The sequence below is a fragment of the Macaca thibetana genome, chromosome 11 (genome assembly GCF_024542745.1).
Source record: "Macaca thibetana thibetana isolate TM-01 chromosome 11, ASM2454274v1, whole genome shotgun sequence".
Lineage (NCBI taxonomy): Eukaryota > Metazoa > Chordata > Mammalia > Primates > Cercopithecidae > Macaca > Macaca thibetana.
The window spans coordinates 6,190,442-6,216,003 of record NC_065588.1 but is presented as its reverse complement, the minus strand read 5'-3'; the positions used below and the strand labels follow the sequence as shown (position 1 = coordinate 6,216,003).

At 48.8% G+C, this 25,562-nt stretch overlaps 1 protein-coding gene across 2 annotated transcripts in view; it reads left to right on the top strand.

Annotated features, from left to right (window-relative positions):
- The window catches only part of VWF (von Willebrand factor), a 186,831-nt gene that overhangs the window by 20,952 nt on the left and 140,317 nt on the right, over positions 1-25,562 (top strand). For both annotated transcript variants that reach the window (XM_050747383.1, XM_050747385.1), the window contains exons 4-6: positions 4,874-4,976; positions 5,254-5,462; positions 12,331-12,455. In XM_050747383.1, coding sequence (XP_050603340.1) covers positions 4,874-4,976; positions 5,254-5,462; positions 12,331-12,455 — 437 coding nt within the window. The remainder of the gene's footprint in view (positions 1-4,873; positions 4,977-5,253; positions 5,463-12,330; positions 12,456-25,562) is intronic.

Sequence of the window (25,562 nt, the reverse complement as noted above, 5' to 3'; positions counted from 1 at the left end):
TGAGCAAGGGAGACAGGTTATCTGAAAATGTGACTGCTTAGCCCAGCTGAGTTACTGAAAGCAGCCAGCTTAACATGGGGTGTTCACTTGGAATCGCTATGCAGAGATGGGGGCTGCTTGGCCCCCAGGCATTTCCGTGAGGTCAGGGTCACTTCAGTTGCGTCTGTCCCTCATAATCCACACAGGTTTGCGCTAGAGGTCTGGCCTCTCGGGCCACCGTTTTCCGGGTTTCAGTGGCCACAGAGGAATTTGAAGGGCCATGGAAGACCTGTCTACTTCAAAACCCCTCGGTGGGATTCCCCACCAGGTCACCATTTTCTTATAAACTACTTGTCCTTGTGAAGTGTCCATTTTCTGGGAGATTGTTTGCCTAAACAAGGTTACAGATCAAACATACTTTAAATTGGTTTTATTTTTACCAAAACCGTGCTGCTAATGTCATAGAGAATGGGTGGATGTTTTGCCTGTTGGTGGTGGTGACAGGTTTGGGGGGTGTGGAAGAAGAGGAAGAATTGGGGGTGGGCTGGCACTGGTGCGTCAGGGCAGCCAGGGGCACTGGGTCAGGGGAGGGAGCCCAGGACTCGGGCCCTGCAGTTTCGGTTTCCGTGCACATACCCACCTTCTGTTCCATTGTTCTCCAATGACATCCTGTCTCCTTGACGGTAAATCGCACATCCACATTCCTCCCAAGTGCCTGTGGACCTTATTCATATCCTGGGTAAAGTGTTTGTCTGCACATGAAGGGCCACCTGGTGCCAAGGCAAGGCCCCTGTCCTTGATCTTGTCTCCTGGTGAGGCAGGCTGCAGGGTTCGAGGCCAAGGTGACACGGCTCTTTGCCAGGCAGCGCAGAGGCCAGAGGGAGACCATGGGAGTCCTGGTTCCTGCTCTCTGTAGGGACTGCTCTTCCTAAGCTGCAGCTGCAGGATCTGGCTCCCAACCCAGCCAAGAAAGAGCCATCAACAACCAACAGCCTGCTGAGTCACTTCCCCTGCGGAGCCTTAGTTTCCGTGGCGTGGTCAGACCAGACCCCTGCTCTCAGTCTGGAGGGAGGGTCACCTGCACCAGAATCACAGGTGTGTAGAAGGTAGAGTGTTTGATGGAAATTCAGATTGAGTGAGTTCTACCCTAAAGCCTAAGAAAGCGCCCAGGTCTGACTGTGGTTCCAGTTCCTGGCCTGCTTCTGAAAGTCCCAGGATTCCTTTCGCTCTAACACATGGGCGAGGAGCTTACTCCTCACGCAGCGCCTTGATCACTGCGTTCCACAGGCCTGGTGGGAGCCTCTGGGAGAGCTTCGCTGGCTTGTCTTGCCTCTTTGGGGTGACAGCCAGCCTCTCTTTTCCTAAGAGTTGTAGGAAGTGCTAACCTTGGTCTGTGGAGCACAGGGGTCTCTGCTGGGCTCACTGGCAATTTCTAATGGCTCGTTTTTCTAATGGCTCATTTTCCTAATGGCTGCACATCATCTGATCCCCCGAGTTCTGCATCGAGAGAATGAGGCAAATAAAATGCAAGACTGATCTGGAGTTCTCCCTGCGTTAGTGGTTAGCACAATCTAGAACATTCTGATGCCCTGTTATGCAGCTTTGTGTTGCAAAAAGGGGATCTGGACAGTCAAGCCTTGAGTGTAGGTTCTTTCCACAGTGGAAACCAGGGGTTCTTAGTTGGGGTGATTTTTCCCCCTGAGGACATTTTGGGTTGTCACAACTGTGGGGTGGGTGCTGCTGGCATCTAGTGGGTAGAGGCCAGGAGGCTGCTGGTTCTCCCACCATGTGCAGGGAAGTGTCTGGCCCTGAATTCAATAGTGATGCAGTGGAGAAATCTTTTCTCTTGTAAACCTAGGCCTTAGTTTCTCCATCTGTAATAACATTTAAAGAGACAGAATAGGCCGGGCGCGGTGGCTCACGCCTGTAATCCCAGCACTTTGGGAGGCCGAGACGGGCGGATCACGAGGTCAGGAGATCGAGACCATCCTGGCTAACATGGTGAAACCCTGTCTCTACTAAAAAATACAAAAAACTAGCTGGGCGAGGTGGCGGGCGCCTGTAGTCCCAGCTACTCAGGAGGCTGAGGCAGGAGAATGGCGTAAACCCGGGAGGCGGAGCTTGCGGTGAGCTGAGATCCGGCCACTGCACTCCAGCCTGGGCGACAGAGCAAGACTCCGTCTCAAAAAAAAAAGACTAGGATAGAAAACATCAGAAAATATCGAGTGCATGGCACACGGCAAGGGTAAATACGATATGAAATGTATGTGTGTGTGTCTTGTCATAAATTGTGTTTTTACTATGCTTTTTGAGCAAGAGTTTAAGAGCCACTTACTTAGATCCTTCCTGCTGCCATAGTATGTTTTTCTGAATTGCAGACTTCCCTAGGTCACATGTTGAAAAATCTCATTGCCAGACTGGATACAGTTGCTCATGCCTGTAATCCCAGTGCTTTTGAGAGGCTGAAGTGGGAGGATTGCTTGAGCCCAGGAGTTCAGGGCCAGCCTGGGCAACGTGGCGAGACCCCCATCTGTACAAAAATTAGCTGGTCATGGTGGCACACACCTGTGGTTCTAGCTATTTGGGAAGTTGTGGCAATAGGATTGCTTGAGCCCAGGAGTTTGAGGGTGAAGTGAGCTGTGATATCACTATGTGTCATCCTGAGTGACAGTAAGACCTCAAAAGAAAACACCCCAAATTCCCTTGCCACTCCCCTGCTCCGGGTGTGGACTGACTGCTCTTCAAGTCCCCTCAGCCATCCAGGGCCAGGAATTCTCCATGCCATGCAGTTCAGTCCTCACTGAAGGGCACAATGCAGCCCCACCCCTGCCCCTAGACTCCTGTTTTTGGTTTGTCTCTGGGTGGGTGGGGGCTGGTTACCAGAACCTAATCATCCCCTTCAGGAGCCCCAGTTCCTGCAGGTGAAGCTCCTGGGACAGCCAGCCCCACCTCCCCCTGACTGCCTGGAGCTGCCCCTTGGACTTCCTGATGCTGGTCTCTCCTGGGGCTGCACAGAGCAAGCCCTTCACTTACTTAAAATGGCACTCGGGCTTGAGTCCCAGCTCTTCATCACTGACTAGCTCCGTGATGATGGGCAAATTACCCCAGGGTCTGCTGCCTGGGCCGCCCTGAGCTCCGCAGCCTGTGTTGGGCAGGTTCCTCTGTTATTTACTCTAGGAGGGCTGGGGCTCTCCTTCCCTCCCATACACTTCTGGTTCTCTCCTGTTTGGTTTTTCTGCTTCTGCTGAATTCTTGGTTTGTTGAGCCTTGCAGGCCCGCCATAGGGACCTCCAGGCTCCCCTGTGGCACCTGCTCAGCTCTGCCTCCTGTGGAACGAGTACCTTGCTTAAGTGATTTTGCATCTTTGGGAGCCTCTAAGATAAGAAGCCACATTCCCCTATCCCTTCTAAGAGAAGAGAGATTTGCTGGTTTTTAAGACCAACTTTACCCGAGTCCTATGCCCCATTCCTTCAGGACCCCGAGGCATTGTGCCCCACCTGTGGGCTCTTTGTCTCTCTGGCTGCTCCATCTTCCCTATTTCCATTAATTTCTCAGTGTCCAAGGCTTGAGACCAGGCTCTATGTTTTCCCTTCTGGTTCTTTTGATTCTTATGACCAATTATCTTTGAATATCAAAGACCCAGCACAAGTAGCAGTTCTCAGAAACTGAGGCTTGCTAAGGTTTGGTCATGCTGTGAAAAATGTCTCTTGCTTGTGTTTCTTCTTTCATGCCGGCCACCATCACCCTTGTCACCCTGTTCAGCCCTCACAACTATACCATTCTCAGTATTTTATCATGTGTCTGGATCTTCAGATATTTCCGTTGTCAACCATTTAGTGTGTGCTTATTTCCATGTGCTGTGTAAGGCATTTGACCCACACAATCTGTAAACTCCTGGATAATCAAATTCAGTAAATTTAGGCAGAGCTCATGAATCTCCATTTGAAACAGCCCAGGGATTCTGATTTGGGCTGTCTTAAGATACCATTTTATTTTTATTTTTGAGACGGAGTCTTGCTCTGTTGCCCAGGCTGGAGTACAGTGGCGTGATCTTGGCTCACTGCAAGCTCCGCCTCCCAGGTTCACGTCATTCTCCTGCCTCAGCCTCCCAAAGAGCTGGAACTGTAGGCACCTGCCACCATGCCCAGCTAATTTTTTATTTTTATTTTTTAGTAGAGACAGGGTTTCACTGTTAGCCAGGATGGTCTTCATCTCCTAACCTTGTGATCCGCCTGCCTCAGCCTCCCAAAGTGCTGGGATTACAGGCGTGAGCCACCGTACCCAGCTAATACCATTTTAAATAGCACTGCTAGGCCAGATGGTAGAGATCTTGTCTCTACAAAAAGAAAATTAGATGGGTGTGGCGGTACATACTTGTGGTCCCAGTTACCCCAGAGGCTGAGGTGAGAGGATTGCTTGGGTCCAGGAGGTGGAAGCTACAGTGAGCCATGTTCACATCACTGCACCCCAGTCTGGGCGACAGAGCACAACCCTGTCTCAATAATGAATGAATAACACTCTCCTAGAGCACCTGTTACCAGTAACTCACGGTGTTGCCTTTTCGTTTGCTGCCTTACAATATACTCAATTGTCACGTGTTTGTCTTCTGTTTATGCATAGGTTGTGAACTCCCGGAAGCAAGAGATCATGCTTTTAGATTTTTCATTTGTGATTTTTAAGAGCCCACCTGAGGGTTATGTATCCAGAAGTTACTCAATTATTTTTAGATGAATGGAAAAATGGGTGAGAAAATGAGATTTTTGGGGAGATTTTTTGTTGCTCACTTGTAAAGACTTTTTGGGGTGTTTTCTGCTGAGAGAAGGTTATGTAGATAAGATTCTTAATGTATTTTTTGAGGGGAGTAATAGTCACTACTATTCACTTTTTCTTTCAGGGGACTTCCAGAATGGCAAGAGAGTGAGCCTCTCCGTGTATCTTGGGGAATTTTTTGACATCCATTTGTTTGTCAATGGTACTGTGACACAGGGGGACAAAAGGTAAGCCCAGAGTGTCTGAGTTAGAAAGGACCCTAGAGATCCCCTGGCACAAACCCCTCATTTTTAGATGAGGAAGCTGGGGCGCAGAGAATGGAAGCAAATGTTCCAAGGAAGGGGAGTAGCAGGGTTGGGTGGGAGCCAGGTCTGCTGCTCTAGGTCCTCAGCCACTTTGCATCACGGTCTGAACCCTACAACATGGGGTTGGGGTTAGAAGGTGGGAGAGAAATCCAGAAAATGCATGAGAAGCCCACTTCTGAACTTAGCCTTTGCCCTCCAGCGTCTCCATGCCCTATGCCTCCAAAGGGCTGTATCTAGAAACTGAGGCTGGGTACTACAAGCTGTCCGGTGAGGCCTATGGCTTTGTGGCCAGGATCGATGGCAGCGGCAACTTTCAAGTCCTGCTGTCAGACAGATACTTCAACAAGACCTGCGGGCTGTGTGGCAACTTTAACATCTTTGCTGAAGATGACTTCATGACCCAAGAAGGTAAGATGTTCTGGGATACCATTTCCCTAAAGTGTGGCCATGCTTTTTGTTTCCTTGCTCATAAACCTTCACTAACATGCCTTTCCTGCCATTCAGACCTCACGGTGACCACCTCAATTTCTGTTGCCAACCTTATCTCTTCGTTCCATTCCAATGCCTAGACCTCTAGTTAAATCAGTCTTAGAGTTCCTCAAACCTGACTTCGTTCAACTTTGAATTCTCTGTAGCAACTTGCACGTGGCAGATGGTTGGTCAAAGCTGGGTGGTTTGAGTCGATCCTCCTCAGCCCACTACAGTGGAGTAGATAAAATCTATGGAGTGGTCCTCCACATGATCCAAAGAGGCCAGTTCATGTGTGTGTGCATGTGTGTATTCATGAGCAATAGAAGGTAATATGGATAATGTGAAAACACTAAAGATGAATATTTCAATCTTCTTTAATTTCAATTACATAAACATACAATGAGTAATGTTCCCTTGCCAAAGCTAAACACTTATATTTATCTTTCTTCCTTATGACCCAATCACTTTCTGATTAGAGGGTAAACATGCAGGCCAGGCGCGGTGGCTCACACCTGTAATCCCAACACTTTGGGAGGCCGAGGTGGGCAGATCATGAGGTCAGGAGATCGAGACCATCCTGGCTAACACGGTGAAACCCCTTCTCTACTAAAAATACAAAAAAATTAGCCAGGCGTGGTGGTGGGCACCTGTAGTCCCAGCTACTCGGGAGGCTGAGGCAGGAGAATGGCGTGAACCCGGGAGGCGGAGCTTGCAGTGAGTGGTGATCGTGCCACTGCACTCCAGCCTGGGTGACAGAGTGAGACTCCGTCTCAAAAAAAAAAAAAGTAAACATGTAGGGAAACAATGAACTGTTCCTTTCACTGGAATGTACTGTATTGGAAAAAATGATAGTTTATTTTTTGGTTTTCTCCAGCACCGATTTTGTCTGATATGTACATGTAGGGCTATAAATTTCCCTTTAAATATCACTTTAGCTGCACTGTATATATGTGTGTGTATATATGTGTATATGTAATTATATATGTGTGTGTGTGTATACACACACACATTGTGGCTGGACCAGTTCTTTCGAATATATACCCAGAGGCAGAATTCCTGAATGATTTCTAATGGCAATTCTGTTTTCTTCATATATTTCATCATTTTTCAGGTATGTGAAATTTTAAAATACTGCCTTTTATAATGTCTATTTTTTTTTTTTTTTTTTTTTTTTTTTTTTTGAGACTGAGTCTGGCTCTGTCGCCCAGGCTGGAGTACAGTGGCCGGATCTCAGCTCACTGCAAGCTCCGCCTCCCGGGTTTACGCCATTCTCCTGCCTCAGCCTCCCGAATAGCTGGGACCACAGGCGCCCGCCACTTCGCCCGGCTAGTTTTTTGTATTTTTTAGTAGAGACGGGGTTTCACCGTGTTAGCCAGGAGGTCTCGATCTCCTGACCTCGTGATCCGCCCGTCTCGGCCTCCCAAAGTGCTGGGATTACAGGCTTGAGCCACCGCGCCCGGCCAATGTATTTTTCTTAAAAGGAGAAACATTTGATACGTAATTTCTTCTTAAATATTTTTTAAATTTTTTCTTTTTAAAAATTTATATAAGGCCAGACATCGTGACTCACGCCTGTAATCTGGCACTTCAGGAAGCTGGGGTGGATGGATCACTTGAGGTCAGGAGTTCAAGACCAGCCTGGCCAACATGGCAAAACCCTGTCTCTACTAAAAATACAAAAATTAGCTGGGGGTGGTAGCGCATGCTTGTAATCCTAGCTACTAGGGAGGCTGAGACAGGAGAATTGCTTGAACCCAGGGGATGGAGGTTGCAATGAGCCGAGATCACTGCACTGCACTCTAACCTGGGCGACAAAATGAGACTGTCTCAAAAAATCGTATAAATTTATGGGGTAAAAGTGCAATTTTGTTGCATGCACAGATTGTGTAGTGGTCAAGTCAGGACTTTTAGGGTGCAATATACTTTGTACCCATTAAGTAACTTCTCATCACCTGCCCTCACACTCTCACCTTTTTGAGTCTCCAATATCTTACCATTCTACTCTGTGTGTACACATTTTTTAGTAACCACTTAACGGTGAGAACATGTAATATTTGACTTTCTGTGGTTTGTTTCACCTAACATAATGACCTGCAATCCCACCCATGTTGCTGCAAAAGATGTGATTTCATTCTTATGGCCGAATAGTCTTCCACTGTGTGTATGTACCACATTTTCTTTATCTGATTATCTGTTGATGGGCATTTAGGTTGATACCATGTCTTTGCTGTTGTGAATAATGCACAATAAATCTACCATTGCAGGTATATTTTTGATATATTGATTTCTTTTCCTTAGGGTAGATATCCAGTGGTGGGATTGCTGGATTGAATGATAGTCTTTTTTTTTTTTTTCCCTCTGAGACAGAGTCTCGCTCTGTTGTCCATGCTGGAGTGCAGTGGCCCGATCTCGGCTCACTGCAACCTGTACGTCCCAGCTTCAAGCAATTCTCCTGCCTCAGTCTCCTGAGCAGCTGGGACTACAGGCGCATGCCACCACGTCTGGCTCTTTTTTTTTTTTTTGTATCTTTTATAGTAGAGATGGGGTTTCACAATGTTGGCCAGGCTAGTCTCAAACTCCTGACCTCATGATATGCCCGCCTCAGCCTCCCAAGGTGCTGGGATTACAGGCATGAGCCACCATGCCTGGCAGTCCTTTTTTTTTTTTTTTTTTTTTTTTAAAGTTTTGTGAAAAGTCTCCATACTGTTTTCCGTAGAGGTTGTACTCATTTTCATTCCCACCAACAGTGTGGAAGAGGTTCTCCTTTTTCCTCATCTTTGCCAACATCTGTTATTTTCTGTCTTTTTAATAACAACCATTGTGACTAGGGTAAGATGATACCTCGTTGTGGTTTTAACTTGCGTTTCTCTCGTGACAAGTTATGTTGACCATTTTTTTTCATATTCCAGTCAGATATTTCTATGTCTTCCTTTGAAAAATGTCTATTCATGTCCTTTGCCCACTTATTGCTGATATTATTTATTTTTCATTGTTGTTGAGGTGTTTAAATTCCTTGTGTATTTTGGATACTAGTCCTTTGCTGGATGAGTAAGTTTGCAAATATTTTCTTCCATTCTGCAAGCTGTCTCTTCACTCTGTCGATGATTTCTTTTGCTGTGCAGAAGATTTTTAGTTTAATGAGGTCTCATTTGTCTATTTGTTTTTGTTGCCTGTGTTTTTGAAGTCTTAGTCAGAAATTCCTTGCCTAGACCAACGTCCATTACAGTTTTCCCAAGGTTTCTTCCTTCTATTTTTATAGTTTAAGGCCTTACATTTAAGTCTTTAACACATCTTGAGTTGATTGGTTTTTGCATACGTGAGAGATAGGGGTCCAGTTTCATTCTTCTGCATATGGCAATCCAGTTTTCCCAGCACCATTTGTTGAAGAGGGTGTCCTTTCCCTGGTATATATTCTTGTCCATTGATGTGTGTGTGTGTGTGTGTGTGTGTGTGTGTGTGTGTGTGTGTGTGTGTATATATGCGTGTGTGTGTGTATACACATATATGTATGTATGTATATATATGTGTGTATATATATACACACACACATTAGATCAGTGGAACAGAATAGAGACCCAGAAATAGAGCCAATTGATCTTTGTATATGTATGTGTATATATACACACACACTTTATATATATACACACATACACGCACACACGTGTGTATTTTTTGGAGACGGAGTCTTGCTCTATTGCCCAGGCTGGAGTGCGGTGGCGCGATCTCGGCTCACTGCAAGCTCCGCCTCCTGGGTTCAAGCGATTCTCCTGCCTCCGCCTCCCGAGTAGCTGGGACTACAGGTGCCCGCTACCACACCTGGCTAATTTTTTTTTTAGTTTTAGTACAGACGGGGTTACACCATGTTAACCAGGATGGTCTCGATCTCCTGATCTTTTGATCTGCCTGCCTCGGCCTCCCAAAGTGCTGGGATTATAAGCATGAGCCACTGCGCCAGGCCTGTCTTTTGAAATTTCTTATTTTTTTGGTAAGATTAGTTATGAATTCAGTAGGGCATTTGTCCATTGTAGTGGCAAGTATTTCAGTGTGTTCTAATCTGTCAAATTACTAGAAATGGAAGTCTCAGCCTTGAATATCTTTCATATTCCCAGGCTTTAAAGTTGAAAAACTGAAAATGGGGTCTATGTTGCGTTGGTGTTCGTTGGTAAAAATTCAGGACTCTGGTGATATTTCAGAAACCATCCTCAAAGGATTGGGGGTGTAGTTGTCTTTGGGGACAAATATTGTTGAGTCTTTAAACAACCAAACAGTTAACTTTGCTTCTTGACTTCTAGGAATCTGCTCAGCTTGGTTTTTACTCCAGCTCTGAGTTTTCTCTAAGCAAGAATATTTGTAATTCCATCTCTTGGACAGCCTATGTCTCATTTCGGATCTAGCCTATAAAATTTCACTTCATAGACGGTCAGGGCTAAAAACGACCCTAGAAGTCATCTAGTCTCTTTATTTGCATGTCAGGAATTAGGATCAGCCCAGATCACACAGGGTCATAGAAGGGCTTTGCTCAGGCAACAACACGAAGCCTCCTCTATGTCTCTTCCTTAATGTGGTTTATTAGAAAGTGTCAAAACCTGTGTGATACGGAATGACTGAGTACCCAGAGTACCTATCACAATGTCATACAGTCAACATGCCACAAATTTAAGTTCTCTTGCCTTTGGCTTCTCCCATATATCAGTTTCCTGTGGCTACCAACACGTTACGACAAACTCGATGGCTTGAAACAACTGAAATTTATTCTCTCATGGTGCTAGAGGTCAGAAGTTTGCAATCAAGGTATTGGGAGGGCCAAAGCTCCCTCCAAAAGCTCTTGGGAAGCATCTCTTCCTAACCTTCCACCATCTGCAGTCATACCTGACTTAGAGCTACATCATTCCAGTCTCTGCCTCTGTCTTCACATTGCTTTCTCCTCTGTGTGTGTCTTCGCCCGTCTCCCTCTACCCATGTCTTTTTTTTGAGCTGGAGTCTTGCTCTGTCACCGGGCTGGAGTGCAGTGGCGCATTCTCGGCTCGCTGTAGTCTCTGCCTCCCAGGTTCAAGCAATTTTCCTGCCTCAGCCTCCTGAGGAGCTGGGATTACAAGCACGTGCCGCCATGCCTGGCTACTTTTTCTGTATTTTTAGTAGAGATGGGGTTTCACCATGTTGGCCAGGATGGTCTTGATCTCATGACTTTGTGATCCACCCTCCTTGGCCTCCCAAAGTGTTGGATTACAGGTGTCAGCCACTGTGCCCAGCCTCTACCCATCTTGTATAAGGATACAGATGATTGCATTTAGGCTCACCCAACTAATCCAACAGAAGTTCTTCCTCTCAAGATCCCTAACTTAAGCACACCTTTTGCCATATGAGATAATATTTACATGCTCCAGGGATTAGGAAGTGAATATATCTTTGGTGGTGGGGGGGAACTTTTTCTGCCTATCAAACCCCCACATACCAACTGACTATACTCTAAGGTCTCATTTATATTTTCCTCCCCCAGGGACAGTTTATTTACTATTTGCAAATGCATTACTTGACCTTGAGACATACTTCACTCTTTCAGGCTTGGCTATGCAAAAAACTCATCCCAATACTGCAAAGGTGTAGTAGTCTCATACTGCCTTTGTAATACGGAGTAGGCAATTACTTTGCACCAGGCCATGTAGGTCCACGAGGCCCTCAGTCTTTTGTGAGTAGCTGACAGTAGCATGAGCACTATAAGTACTAAAGCACAGATGCTGTGAGAGCCTGGAGTATGCAGTGACTTGGGGACTGGGCTTAGGTTCCGTGTCATATTCTTACCTTCATTCTGCAAAAATATTTTGAGCATTCATAATCCACTATAAGAATTTAGAGATGAGAGACACAGCCATACCCTTCAGTAAGGAGCTCACAGTTGAATGGGGATGAATATGAGCAAAAAGAACACCAAAGGTGATGAGTGTTTAGGTAGAGGGATGCCCAGGGTGCCATGGGGCACAGAGGAGGGACACCCACACAGGCTGGGGTGAGACATGGGAGTGGAGCTGTTCAGAAATGCTCCCTGGAGGCAGTGGTTCTTGAGCTGCATCTTGAGGAAGGGAGATAGTTAAGGCAATAATGGGGAGGAGAGCATTCCACATGGAGGGAGAAAGGCGCGTGAAGGCATGGAGAAGTGACAGGGAAAGGACATCTCAGCATCTTTCACTTCATCTCCCTCATTGTAATTATATCCCTCCCTCCCTCCCTCCCTCCCTCCCTCCCTCCCTCCATCCGTTTCTCCCTCCATCCCTCTATCCCTCTTCAGTCTCCAAGCATCTACTGAGCTCTGACGCCCATGCCCTGTGGTGTTAGGCTGAGCACTGTATGCATGCTTATTGTTTAATACAAGTTTGATTCAGCTAAAAACAGACGTAGAGCCTGGTGTGGTGGCCCACACCTGCATTCTCGGCTACTGGAGAGGCTGATGCGGGAGGATCATTTCAGCCCAGGGCTTCTGGGCTGTAGAGCACTATACTGATCCAGGTGCCCACACTATGCTTGGCGTCAAAATAGGAGGGTCTCCTGGGGAGCGGGGGACAACTGAGTTACCTGAGGAGGGGTGAACCAGCCAGGCCGGAGATGGGTCAGGTCACTACTGTGCTGCTCAGTAGTGGGACTGCACTTGCCAATAGTCACTGCACTCCAACCTGGGAGACGTAGCCAGACCCTGTCTTTTTATACAAAATGAAAGCAAAAAACACAAAGCCACCAGGAATCCTAGAGTTTTCACTCAGAAGTTCTGGGACAGGCATAACTGAAGTGTTATTTTCCTGAAACTCCTCCACAGGGACCGTGACCTCGGACCCCTATGACTTTGCCAACTCATGGGCTCTGAGCAGTGGAGAACAGTGGTGTGAACGGGCATCTCCTCCCAGCAGCTCGTGCAACATCTCCTCTGGGGAAGTGCAGAAGGTGGGTGTCGCCTGGCCTGGGTACACCTGGATGGTGTGTGATTTCTGGATCTAAAAGACAGAAGGACTCAGTCTCATATCCTTCCATCTGGGGGAGGAATGGACTTACACAGGGTCCTTTCCTCCAAAACTAACTGTGGCTAGAGTTTGGTTAACTCTAATTCTAATACATCTCTGGGCCTGGAGCTCTAAAAATGTGACTGGGCTAATGACTTGGTGTAGTGTCTCAGTCCATTTGTGCTGCTCTAACAAATGCCTGAGACTGGGTATTTTTTTTTTTTCAATTTTATAACTTTATTTGATGTATTTGATCAGCGATTAGTTCTCATCCACATTGACTGTCTGTAGATTTTTGAAAGTGGTAACAGGTACATAGGTAACCAAAGTATAGAGCTTATATTTGGTGAATCTTCATCCCCATTACGTTTTCTAGACAGCCGCACACGGATTCGGTATGGGACATTCCTTATTCCTTTGGCCCAGACAGCTTTGTTGAGCCTGGTATCAATGCGCACATCTGGAGTTCCCATCTCCTTCATGGCAAATTTCCGAATCTCTGAGTGTCCGAGGGGCACGCTTCTTGAAGCCCACTCCATGGATGCGCTTGTGAATGTTGATGGTGTATTCTCAGGTCACCACCTCGTTGATGGCAGAATGGCCCTTTTTCTTCTCGCCACCCTTCTTTGCGGGAGCCATTCTGCCGGGTCCAAGCTGGAAAGGAAGCGAGACTGGGTAATTTTAGGGAACAGAAATTATCTTCTATAGTTCTGGAGGCTGGGCAGCCTGAGAGCAAGGTACCAGCATTCAGTGTCTTGCAAGGACCTTCTTGCTGTGACCTGAAGCTGGGTGCTGTGGCTCAGTCTTGTAATCCCAGCACTTTGGGAGGCCAAGGTAGATGGATCACGAGGTCGGGAGATCGAGACCATCCGGGCGCCTGTAGTCCCAGCTACTCGGGAGTCTGAGGCAGTAGAATGGTGTGAACCGGGGAGGCGGAGCATGCAGTGAGCACTCCAGCCTGGGCAACAAAGCGAGACTGTCTCAAACAACAAAAAAAATTAGCCGGACATGGTGGCATGTGCCTGTAATCCCAGCTACTTTAGAAGGCTGAGGCAGGAGAATTGCTTGAACCTCAGTGGCGGAGGTTACAGTGAACTGAGATCATACCACTGCAGTACAGCCTGGGTGACAAAGACTCCATCTCAATTAAAAAAAAAAAAACACTGAAGTGCTCTCATCAACCTCTTTTATCAGAGCACTAATTCATTCAGGAAGGCAGAGCCCTCAGGACCCTAATCACTTCCCCAAAGCCTCCACCTTTTCATAACATCACTTTGGAGTTTAGGTTCCACACATGGATTTTGGAGGGACATATGCAGTTGAACCATAGCAATAAGTAACTATGCTTTTCTGTTTTAGACTCCAGTGCCCTCTCTTGTCCCCAAATATCTCCATCAGTCTCGCTCTGTTGCCCAGGCTGGAGTGCAGTGGTGTGATCTCGCCTCACTGCAAGTTCGCCTCCCGGGTTCATGCCATTCTCCTGCCTCAGCCTCCCTAGTAGCTGGGACTACAGGCGCCCACCACCACACCCAACTAATTTTTTTGTATTTTTAGTAGAGACGGGATTTCACCATGTTAGCCAGGATGGTCTCCATCTCCTGACCTCGTGATCCGCCCGCCTCGGCCTCCCAAAGTGCTAGGATTACTGGCATGAGCCACTGCGCCCGGCCAAAAGCCACTTCTTAAGTGGCTGTTGTAAACTTGAAATAGGAGGGAAAGCCTCCTCTCATATCAGATCAGCTGGAAGGAAAACTACTTCACGGTTGCAGACACTGAAGGGAGTCTGAGCGAGAGGCTGTGCCTGAAGCAACACGGCTTGGATGGCGGGATGGCTTCCTGAGGCTGCTGTAACAAATTATCTCATACTTAATGGCTTGAAACAATAGGCATTTATTTTCTCCCAGTTCTGGAGGCTAGAGGTCCAAATTTAGTTTCCCTGGGCTGAGATCAAGGTGTTGGCTGACTTTGCTCCTTCCAGAGGCTCTAGGGGAGAATCTGTTCCTTCCCCCAGTGTTGGGTGGTAGTGGCATTCGTCTTGGGGCTCATGACTTCAATCTCTGCCTCTGTGGTCACATGGCCTTCTCTCCTGTGTGTGCTAATGCCTGGCAAGGCTGGGAGGACTACCCCACCCCTTCCGCAGGGCCCTATTGCCACTTACAAGGTAGCACTGCAGCAGCTCTTTCTGCATCAGGGTTGCTGTTCATGATCTCACTCGCCAGGACCTCACACTGGAGAGAAGGGGTAGGTGGGGAGGGCTGGCCAGGACCACACTCTGCCTTCACCTGCCACAGGTGAAGATGGTCTTTGTGCCTCCCTGTGTGCGTGTTTGGGGCAAGAATGCCTTACGTGGGGCAAGACCTCACTCAATGGATAATTCCCTTCCCACTGTGGATCAGGCTGCCTTGGGCTGGGGGAGGTGGGTGCAGCTGTGAAGCTGAACTGCTGTGGGGAACAGGGGTTGCCCTTTTGGGATTGTGCTCAGAGACTCGTCATCTGAGGAGCAAGGTTCCTTGGTGGTGCATGAGTCAGGCTCCCCGGGAGGGACGTTTGTATGCAGGGGGTTTACTGGGGAGAGGGGCTCCAGCAGCCTTGGTAAGGAAGTGAGAGAAGCAGAGGGAGAAGTTGAACTCCATGTGATAGCATTGATAGAGCTTCAGTGGGGCCTCAGCTGATCCTTCAGGGAGCTGCAGTGGCCCCTGTTGGTCATTGGATGTGGGCTGCCCTGGGTAAGGAGGTGGAACTCCCTTGGACTGAGGGCCATTCCTGAGGAATGCCTCAGTGGTGAGCCCTTGGCAGCCAACACTGGGCAGCTAGTGGATGAGTCCTCAGGCTCTGAATGGGCACCTACACTGTGCCCCGACATGCTCTATAAAGTTGCTGTACTTGACAGCACCACCTCCCTGCCCTTATCCAGAGAGCAACCACACTGTCCGAAATGTCAACTGAAGAATCACAAGGTTCATAAACTTAGGAAAGGAAGGCTTTTCTTAAGAGTTGCGGCCTTGCAGGCTGCCTATCCTGCAGGCTGGGAAGTGTAGCCTCTGATAGAAACTGAAAGCAGGCACTTCAAGGGAGAAAAGGGTGGAACAGAAGCTTATTCCAAAAGGGTTGACTCAGTATACGTATTTAACAGGTTATAGGAGGAGCTATGAATATTCATAATGGGAGGAGGCATTTGCATATACAGTAAGCAAACATACATGTTACATATGTCCCATGTTCACTTTGGGATGGAGACTTAACATTTAAATGTATTAAAATTAGTCTCTAGGTCAAAAGGTGAAATGGAGGACACAGGCATCTTGCACACAGCCTCTAAATCAGCCAGAACCATTCCGTGGTTGGTGGTCTCTTACCAGGAAGGAATGCTTGTCACTACACACACACACACACCCCCCCCCTCCACACACACACACCCCCCCTCCACACACACACACCCCCCCCCCCACCCCCCACACCCCCCCCTCCACACACACCCCCCCTCCACACACACCCCCCCCCCACACACACCCCCCCCCACACACACCCCCCCCTCCACACACACACCCCCCCTCCACACACACACACCCCCCCCCACACACACACACACCCCCTCCACACACACACACACCCCCTCCACACACACACACCCCCCCTCCACACACACACACACCCCTCCACACACACACACACCCCTCCCACACACACACACCCCCTCCACACACACACACCCCTCCCCCTCCACACACACCCACCCCTCCCCCTCCACACACACACCCCTCCCCCTCCACACACACACCCCCTCCCCCTCCACACACACACCCCTCCCCCTCCCCCTCCACACACACACACCTCCCCCTCCACACACACACACCTCCCCCTCCACACACACACACCTCCCCCCCTCCACACACACACACCTCCCCCCCTCCACACACACACACCTCCCCCTCCACACACACACACCTCCCCCTCCACACACACACACCTCCCCCTCCCACACACACACACACCTCCCCCTCCACACACACACACCTCCCCCTCCACACACACACACACCACCCCCTCCACACACACACACAACCTCCCCCTCCACACACACACACCTCCCCCTCCACACACACACACCTCCCCCTCCACACACACACACCTCCCCCTCCCACACACACACACCTCCCCCTCCACACACACACACCTCCCCCTCCCACACACACACACCTCCCCCTCCACACACACACACCTCCCCCTCCACACACACACACCTCCCCCTCCACACACACACACCTCCCCCTCCACACACACACACCTCCCCCTCCACACACACACACCTCCCCCTCCCACACACACACACCTCCCCCTCCACACACACACACACACACCTCCCCCTCCACACACACACACACACCTCCCCCTCCACACACACACACACCTCCCCCTCCACACACACACACCTCCCCCTCCACACACACACACCTCCCCCCTCCACACACACACACCTCCCCCCTCCACACACACACACCTCCCCCTCCACACACACACACCCCCCCCTCCCACACACACACACCTCCCCCTCCACACACACACACCTCCCCCCACACACACACACACACACACACACACCCCTCCACACACACACACACACACACACCCCCCCACACACACACACACACACACACACACACCCCTCCACACACACACACACACACACACACACACCCCTCCACACACACACACACACACACACACACACACCCCTCCACACACACACACACACACACACACACACCACCCCACCACACACACACACACACACACACACCCCTCCACACACACACACACACACACACACCCCTCCACACACACACACACACACACCCCTCCACACACACACACACACACACACCCCTCCACACACACACACACACACACACCCCTCCACACACACACCCAGACACAGATTAGCTGGCGTAGTGGTGCACTAGTAATCCCAGGTAATGGGAGGGCTGAGGGGGAAGACAGCTTGAACCTGGGAGGCGGAAGCTGCAGTGAGTTGACACTGCACCACTATACTCCAGCCTGGGTGAAAACATGAGACTCTGTCTCAAAAGAAAAAATAACCCGCAAAAAGGGAGGGGAGTCCCTGCTGGGCTGGTTCTGTTTAACTCTTAGGAAAGAAAGTCTAATGGCAGTTAATGAGAGAGAGTGTATAAGGAGGGGGGTGCTCAACCTCCCATCCTATCATGGCCAGGAACTCAGTTTTAACATTTCTCTGGGGTCCCTTTGGCAGTCTGTTTAGTTGGTAGGGGGGCTTAGGATTTTATTTTTCTCAAAACCTACAACCATGCACAAAGAGGGTGACCCCTGCCTATACCCAGGACCACGGTCATGATAGACTCGACAGGCCACAGTTGGCTTTGGGCACAGGCGGCTCTGCAGAGCGTGAGTACATGCTTCAGTCACCCGAGTGCACAGCCCCTCAGCAGGGCGGCAGGGCAGGTGCTCCGTGATTTTGTTCATTTGATGAGAAAACAAAGCCATAGGAGGTTAAGTAGCTGACCAAAGTCACCAACTAGTGTGGTGCAGAGCCAGGACTCACGCCCTGCCTGACGCCGTCCCTTTCCTGTTCTGGTCACATGGGTTCAGGTTACTCAAGTTACTTTTACCAGTGGGCCCTTGTGTTTCTCTTGGGGAGCTGGGCTCTGCAGGTTCTTAAGGTTTCTTTAGGTTCTAAAACCCTTTATTAGCCTGGTATGGTGGCTTATACCTGTAGACCCGGCTACTCAGGAGGCTGAGGCAGGAGGATCACTTGAGCCCGGGAGGTGGAGACTGCAGTGAGCACCACTGCACTACAGCCTGGGCATTAGAGTGAGACCCTGTCTGTAACACAAAACCAAAAAACAAAACTTTCATTATGTATTTCTGTGGATTGGGCTAGAAAGAGAGAGAGAGTGAGTATATAATAGGTCTTAATAAATATTGGATGGGTGGATGAATGGAAATTGCTGGTGGTATTTATGTAGGGATTGTGACCTCCACGCTAACCCAGACTCCTTGTTAGAAATCTGATTTATCTAAGTAAATACACAAGTAGAGAAACCCAGCCCTCTCCTATTCCAGAAACAAAATAAAACACACCCACATCACCTTCCTCCCTCCCTACCTGTTCCCACCTCCCATGGTAACATGAGAAAGCTTCATTTTAGCTGGTTATTCAGTGAATTTTCATCTTCATGGAACAATTTGACCTCTGACCAAGGAGTATGTCAGACCCAGAAAAATACTGAGTTGATACTAAATTCAGCTGCCTAAATTGTGAACAATCTTATAAACAAGTACATTCCAAAATGTACCAGGTATTTGTTGTTTCCCTTGGACTTTGGTGGTGCTAGGTCCTCTGATTAGTCCATCAGAGTCTGCATCACCTGGATCCTAGCCCAGTAGCAGCACTAACAAAGGCGGACTGAGTTCTAGCACGTGAGGGGAGGGTGCTGTCTCGTGGAAGGGAGGAGTTTCCTCCTCTTTCCAGTAAAAGTTCTGAACCATACCCTTGATAGCCCTTTGAGTTTCTCTCACCCTGGGCTTCGGCGTGGCATGGTGCTAAGGGTGTGGGTTTGAGTCAGCTCACTTACTGGCTTTGTGAATCTGGGCGGGACATGTGCCTTTGTAGAGCCTCAGTTTCCACATTTGTAAAACAGAAATTGTACCTGCTGGGTCATTGAAAAGGTAAGAGAGGGATTATGCGTATAGAGTTTAGCCCAGTGGGTCTCAACTGTTATGAGCCATGAGGAGGAGGAGGAGGAATAGTTAACTGGCTCCCCATCTTCTCCTGCTGTCCTGTGTTTTCCACCAGAGTGCCCCTGCCTTGAGAGTAGGAGCCGGCAGAAGCAGGCCAAGCACACGCCGGGCTTTAAGCACAAGCTTCAACCTTCATTCTTTTCTCCTTCCCCCTCCCAACTGTAACCAATTCCTTTTGGGGAGCTGAGCGCAGCTTGAGGTTAGAAGGAAAGCAGGGTGCCCAGACATCTCCACACATCCAAGTGGGTTGTGGAGAAAGTGACAGGAACCGGCCTGCCTTCTAGAGCTGCTTGTGAAACCTGATGGATTTAAAATTGAGTGGAGGTACTGTGTAAGAGAGGACGGATTTTCGTAATTTTTTTTTTCTCAAATGTAGAGTTGTGCTGTTGGTGGGTCACCCTCGGCTGCCCTTTAGTGTTCTCCAGGCAGGGGTGAGATGAAGGGGGAGGTGGTGGATGCCTCAGCTGGTGAGGTGGGGTCAGGGTGGCCGTGGAGGTACCTCTAACACTGAAACATGCCTTCAAGGATTTATTATTTTTGGTTTCATTTGATTTTGCAAACATAGCCCAGTGCAGAGTAAGTACTTGACAAATGTTCCCCTACCCTCGAAATACAAAGGAATTACCTCATTTATCCATACTGAGTGGGAGGTAAAGACAGGATTCTCAAGTGGAGAACCTGATCCTGAGGTCGGGTTGAGGAGGGAGACTGGGAGGTTTGTCTCCTGGAGACAAAGGGGAGGGAGAATCAAGAGAAGCCTTGTCTCCCGGGACACCTTTTTGAGGCTCCAGCTGTGCCCTAGCTACTTGCTTTGTCTCCTGGGTACATTAAAGTCCTTACTAACCAGTGTTCTGGGAACAGCTGAAAAAACTGGGTACCAGGTTCATAGTGCTGGGCTGCGGCCGCAAACACATGAGACCTCTCAGAGGCACAAGCTCCTCCCAGCTCAGAACTACCAGGTTCAGGTTGTTTACCTGAGAAGACTGCTTTGTCCTCAGCCAATCAGATAGTGTTTGCCCACAACCGAGGCTTTTTCATTGGCTCAGAAGCACAATGACTCGTCTCCCAGGAGGTGATTAATGTGGTCTTTTGAGTTGTTCACAGCCTGTGTAGTCCTATGGGGCCCCCAGGTTCAGAAGTCCGGTCTGGTAAATGCCGCATCATTTATGAGTGTCTGCTGTTGTGGCTCCAAGGGCCATTCGGGGTGGCAGTGTTTTGTCGGGGAGTTCACACTGACCTTGGAACTTTCCTTGAGAGCCTCCAGAATCTACTCCCCAATCCTCTGGTGCTGTCTGTCTTTAGGACATAGCAAGGAGTCAGCTCATTCTGAGAGCCAGGTCATATTACTTATTAGTTATACCTAGGGAACGAACGTTTCCTTGTTACGCCAACAAAACCCAATGCCTGTGTCCGTTGGGACTGATAATGGCCTTGTTTGATTGCATGCAAATTTGCAGTTTTTTTGGCTTTTCAAACTGAAGGGGGGGGATGGTTGGAGTCTGGAGCCCCAAGCTATGAACATTCAGATAATTGATGTTCATTTGCAGGTAACTATCACAAAGTGTACATTTGAGAAAGACCCTTAGATCAGTTTTAAAAAAATTAGGTCAGTCGGGGGGAATGCTAGCAATGACTGAACCTTACAAAGGGATCTTGGCTTTATCCTATAGTCCTGTCTGCAACAGGAAGCCCGAGGCTCCGGGGGGCTGGGCTTGGGCTGCATCCAGCTCATACCATGCTTTTGCTAATCAGAAAAAGGCACCCTTTTTTTTTTTTTTTTTTTTGAGACGGAGTCTCGCTCTGTTGCCCAGGCTGGAGTGCAGTGGTGCAATCTTGGCTCACTGCAAGCTCTGCCTCCCGGGTTCATGCCATTCTCCTGCCTTAGTCTCCTGAGTGGCTGGGACTACAGGCACCTGCCACTACGTCTGGCTAATTTTTTGTATTTTTAGTAGAGATGGGATTTAACCGTGTTAGCCAGGATGTTCTCAATCTCCTGACCTCGTGATTCACCTGCCTCAGCCTCCCAAAGTGCTGGGATTACAGGCGTGAGCCACTGTGCCCCGTCAAAGGCACCCCTTAAGAAACTTAACCACTACCTGCCGGGAAACGGCCAAGACAAACATAACTGAACATATAATGTACAATGTCCACCATATGAACAGCCACTTGGTGTGTTGCCACTGTGTGGACTCTGGCTCGCATCGTGACACGTGATGGTGTTGGCCTGGCTTCCTCAGGGAGGCACGGTCACTGTGACCATCGTCTTTTCACTCAGGATCACCTCTGCAAGACGATCAGTCTCTATTGAGAAACTGGTGCACCAGTTATCACTCTTATCTACCAGTGGTGAATCATTCATCGGCAGCATCAACTTCTGACAGCTGTCGGAAGTGGAAGAAATTTCTTTTCATCAGTGTTAGGAATCTTAGGCTCATAAAAACTTAGAGTTGAGAGTCTAGCAGATATCCATTCAACCCCCTACCTGCTGCATGAATGCTCTCCACAAACTATGCCTGGGTAGACAGGTTATGCTGTGATCTTGACTTTTAAGAGTTAAGTCTTGGCCGGGTGCGGTGGCTCATGCCTGTAATCCCAGCACTTTGGGAGGCCGAGGCGAGCAGATCACGATGTCAGGAGGCCAAGACCATCCTGGCTAACATGGTGAAACCCCGTCTCTACTAAAAAAAAAAAAGCTGGGCATGGTGGCGGGTGCCTGTAGTCCCAGCTTCTCAGGAGGCTGAGGCAGGAGAATGGCGTGAACCCGGGAGGCAGAGCTTGCAGTGAGCCGAGATCGCACCACTGCACTCCAGCCTGGGCGACAGAGCGAGACTCTGTCTCAAAAAAAAAAATTTGTAAGTCTTTGAGACACCGTTGCTGGGTGCTAACCAGCCATCTTGCAGATCTCAGCCCTAGGTGGCCTTCCTTGACTCCCTGGTAAATTCCTTCTTTCATTGTATGCCCATTTGAAGCTAAAGCCCTGTCCTTCCGTATCCCTGAACACTGGAGAAGCAGGTGCTTTTGGTCTGGTTTCTCCTGGTCTGGCTTAGCTCACATCAGTTGCAGTCCTGTCAGTCACTGAATAGCCTCAGATTTACTGTTTTCCACTGGTCTCTGAATTTGGTGTTCATTGGGTGAACACAAGCCTTATTTTCTTTGAGACCATTCGTGTCTTCACATTCTCTCGCTTTCTCCATTATCTTGTAGAACTCTTTCCCCTCTGAAACAGCATGCGGGTCACCTGTAATTCCTCTTCCTCCCAGGAAATCACCTGTCCTGCTTGAGCTAACATTTTAAACAGTCATGTTGACTTTGAATGATCGCAACATGCCTCCTCAATAGCCCAAAGAGGCGCAGAAAATAACCATTCTGTTAGAGACAAAGCAATTCACTCTTCATGTTCTCATTAAATATTGCCCACGCCTTTTATTCGCAAAGGACCTACCAGCTCTTTCTCCTCATGGTGACGCTGAAAGGGAAGTTCACAGGCATGGAGGGAGGCGATGTAAGCCTAGCGGACTTGGGTCTCACCGTCTAGGCCCACTTCTGCCTTCCCTCCTCCTCCTTGCCTCTTCCTTTCACTTAATTGGCAGTTTTGGTCTGGAATGGACTTGGAGACTGGGAACAATTTTGTTCCATTTGTTTGGTTGGTAGCATAGTTGTGATTCATGGAGTCCAGTTGTCAGGGGAGAGCCTGGCCCAGAGAAGGTCAGTAGATCTCAAGGAAGGACCCTTGGAACGTAGGATCCCGGAGAAGTTAGCTGTCATGATAGTCCTGGTTTTACAGATGTGGTGCCCACCCACTACGCCCCAGTGACACTGAGCTCAGAGCTGCGGTTTGCAGTAAGTACACATGTATCTTTCTGTTTTGATGAGAACTGTGTCTCAAGTCTCTTTTTTGAGTCATTGATAGGCTTGAGGAATGAGGACTTATTTCAGGTGCTTTACTGAGGTCCCAGGGGGCAGTCCCTGGTTTGGCCCAATTCTCTGCATGTCCTCGTGTGAGTGACTTTGCTACTCTGCCTCTCAGTCTTCCCTCTCTAAGGTAAACAGAGCTCCATGGAACCCCCACACGGATAGGTACCCTTTCTTTACAGCAGATTCGCTCACCTGAGGGCAGGGATTCAGTGGTTGTGCTGAAACAGTGGTCACCTTGGCCATTGTTCCCTTGGGGGTCTAACCTCATGGCAGAGGTCAGTGGCTACCATGGGGTTTTGCAGATTTCCCTTGAGTTACACAGAGTTTGGCCTTTGTAAAATTAAAAAAAATTTTCTTTTAAATTTTACGTTAAGTTCTGGGATATGTGTGCTGAACGTGCAGGTTTGTTATGTAGGCATACATGTGCCACGGTGGTTTGCTGTACCCATCAACCCATCCAAACCATCATTTAGGTTTTAAGACCCACATGCGTTAGGTGTTTGTCCTAATGCTGTCTCTCTCCTTGCCCCCCACCTCCCTGACAGGCCTTGGTGTGTGATGTTCCCCTCCCTGTGTCCATGTGTTCTTATTAGAACGTGGCCTTTTACGTTACTAATTTGACAAGCCCTTGAGGAGAGTTGGATAAGGTCCTAGTACCCAAGCATTCAGTTCAAAGGCTTCCCTAACATAATGTTCTCAAAATCCTTTAACAAACTGTTTCTTAGGTGGGTTCCTTTCCCTTTCCCTTTTCCCTGGTGAGGAACAGAATGGACAAGAATCTGATGGTGCCCATAAATGCATATTCATTGAGATGTTTCATATGGCTTGGGGAGATACAAGATAGACTAAGGGACAAGACACATAAGAGAAATTAAACCATGAAAGACTGGGGTCAGTAAATGACAAATTGCCGAGTGAATGGTAAGTGATAGCACAGTTTAGGGGAATTAGCTCCTGTCACAGAGCTGAAGCTCTTTTCTTGCTGGGAGCAGGATGGGTGAGTGATTCACAGAGGGCTGCTTTCCATCCCCAGAGCTCGGTAGGCCCCAGACTGGGAACCAGGGTATGGTGCCTTGTGCTTGTGCTTCCAGCTAGCATGTCCTAATCCCTGGAAGCTGCTCAGATGCCTCCAGGGAGCACCAAGGAGAAGGTGAAGAGGGTCCCTTAGGAAGCTCCATGGCCGACTTCCCTGCTTCTCATGAGCCCTGGACCCCAACTGTCTTAGAGGAATGCCAAGCTCTGCAGGCACCATCCATTTGGTGGAAATCTATCAACCTGTTTCACCAGGTCCTTGTGAGTCAGAATCTTGGAATGCGGGTGAGAATCTTAGGCCAGCCAGAAGTTATAAATAGAATCAGCTACCCTCCCCCACCCATCATTACAGGCTGACCAATGAGAAGGTATTCCCTGCTGCAGGGTGAATTCTTGAACCCACTACTTTGGAGCAGCTCAGGCTCCAGGTACCTCTATATCTACCAGAGGCTGCTGCAGGGCACCCACCCCAGAGCTAGAAAGATCAGGGTCTGTGGAACAATATTGCACTCTTATGTATTAGACTTTCCTTTCTTTGTTCACTCAGTCCTAGGAATGTCCCCCTCCTTTCTCCTTTGTCAGCTGCTTGGGAGCAAACACAATAGCTAAGCTTCAGATCTCTGGCTCTGCTTTCTCTCCTCCTGCTGCCTGCCACTGAGGAGATGTGCTTGCTTTTCCTCCTCTTCCCCTGCACCCGCCTGATGTCTCCGGGGAAGATGCCTGGTCTTCTTTAATGAACTGGAAATGTGATTAAGATGGGTCACAATTGGGTCTGCACACCAACCCAGGCATGGTGAGGTCATGGCTGGATGGGCTGGGGCAGCTGCTCTCCTGCAGCTTCTGGCATCGCGGACAGGAGTTGAAAGAAGACAGGAGTAGCTGATGCAGGGCCTTGGAGCCAGGCAGAGGCTGGAAGTGTGCAAATTCGCTGGCTCTTGTTTTGCATCCCCTGCCAGAATGGTTTAGCAGAGAACTGAGGAGCCAACATGGATAGCAGGCAAATGAGAATAGTTACAAGCATTTGATTTCCTGATGTCATCTCATTCGATTTCATTTTGCAGAAACTGTATAGGGTCAGTCCACTTATTGCTACCTGTGTCAATTAGGAGTAGGTTCAGCTGTGAGTGACAGGACTTATACAATCTAAGTTTATCTCTGATGTAAAGAAGCTTGGGGTAGGATGTCAGGGCCATGTAAGATCTCATGGTGTTGGGATCCAGGGTCCCTCTGTCTCATTTCTCTGTTATCCCCAGTGAGGGCTTCTACCTCGTGTACCAAGACGCCGGCTCAAGCTTCAGGCATCACAACTACATTCCCGCGGTAGAAAGAG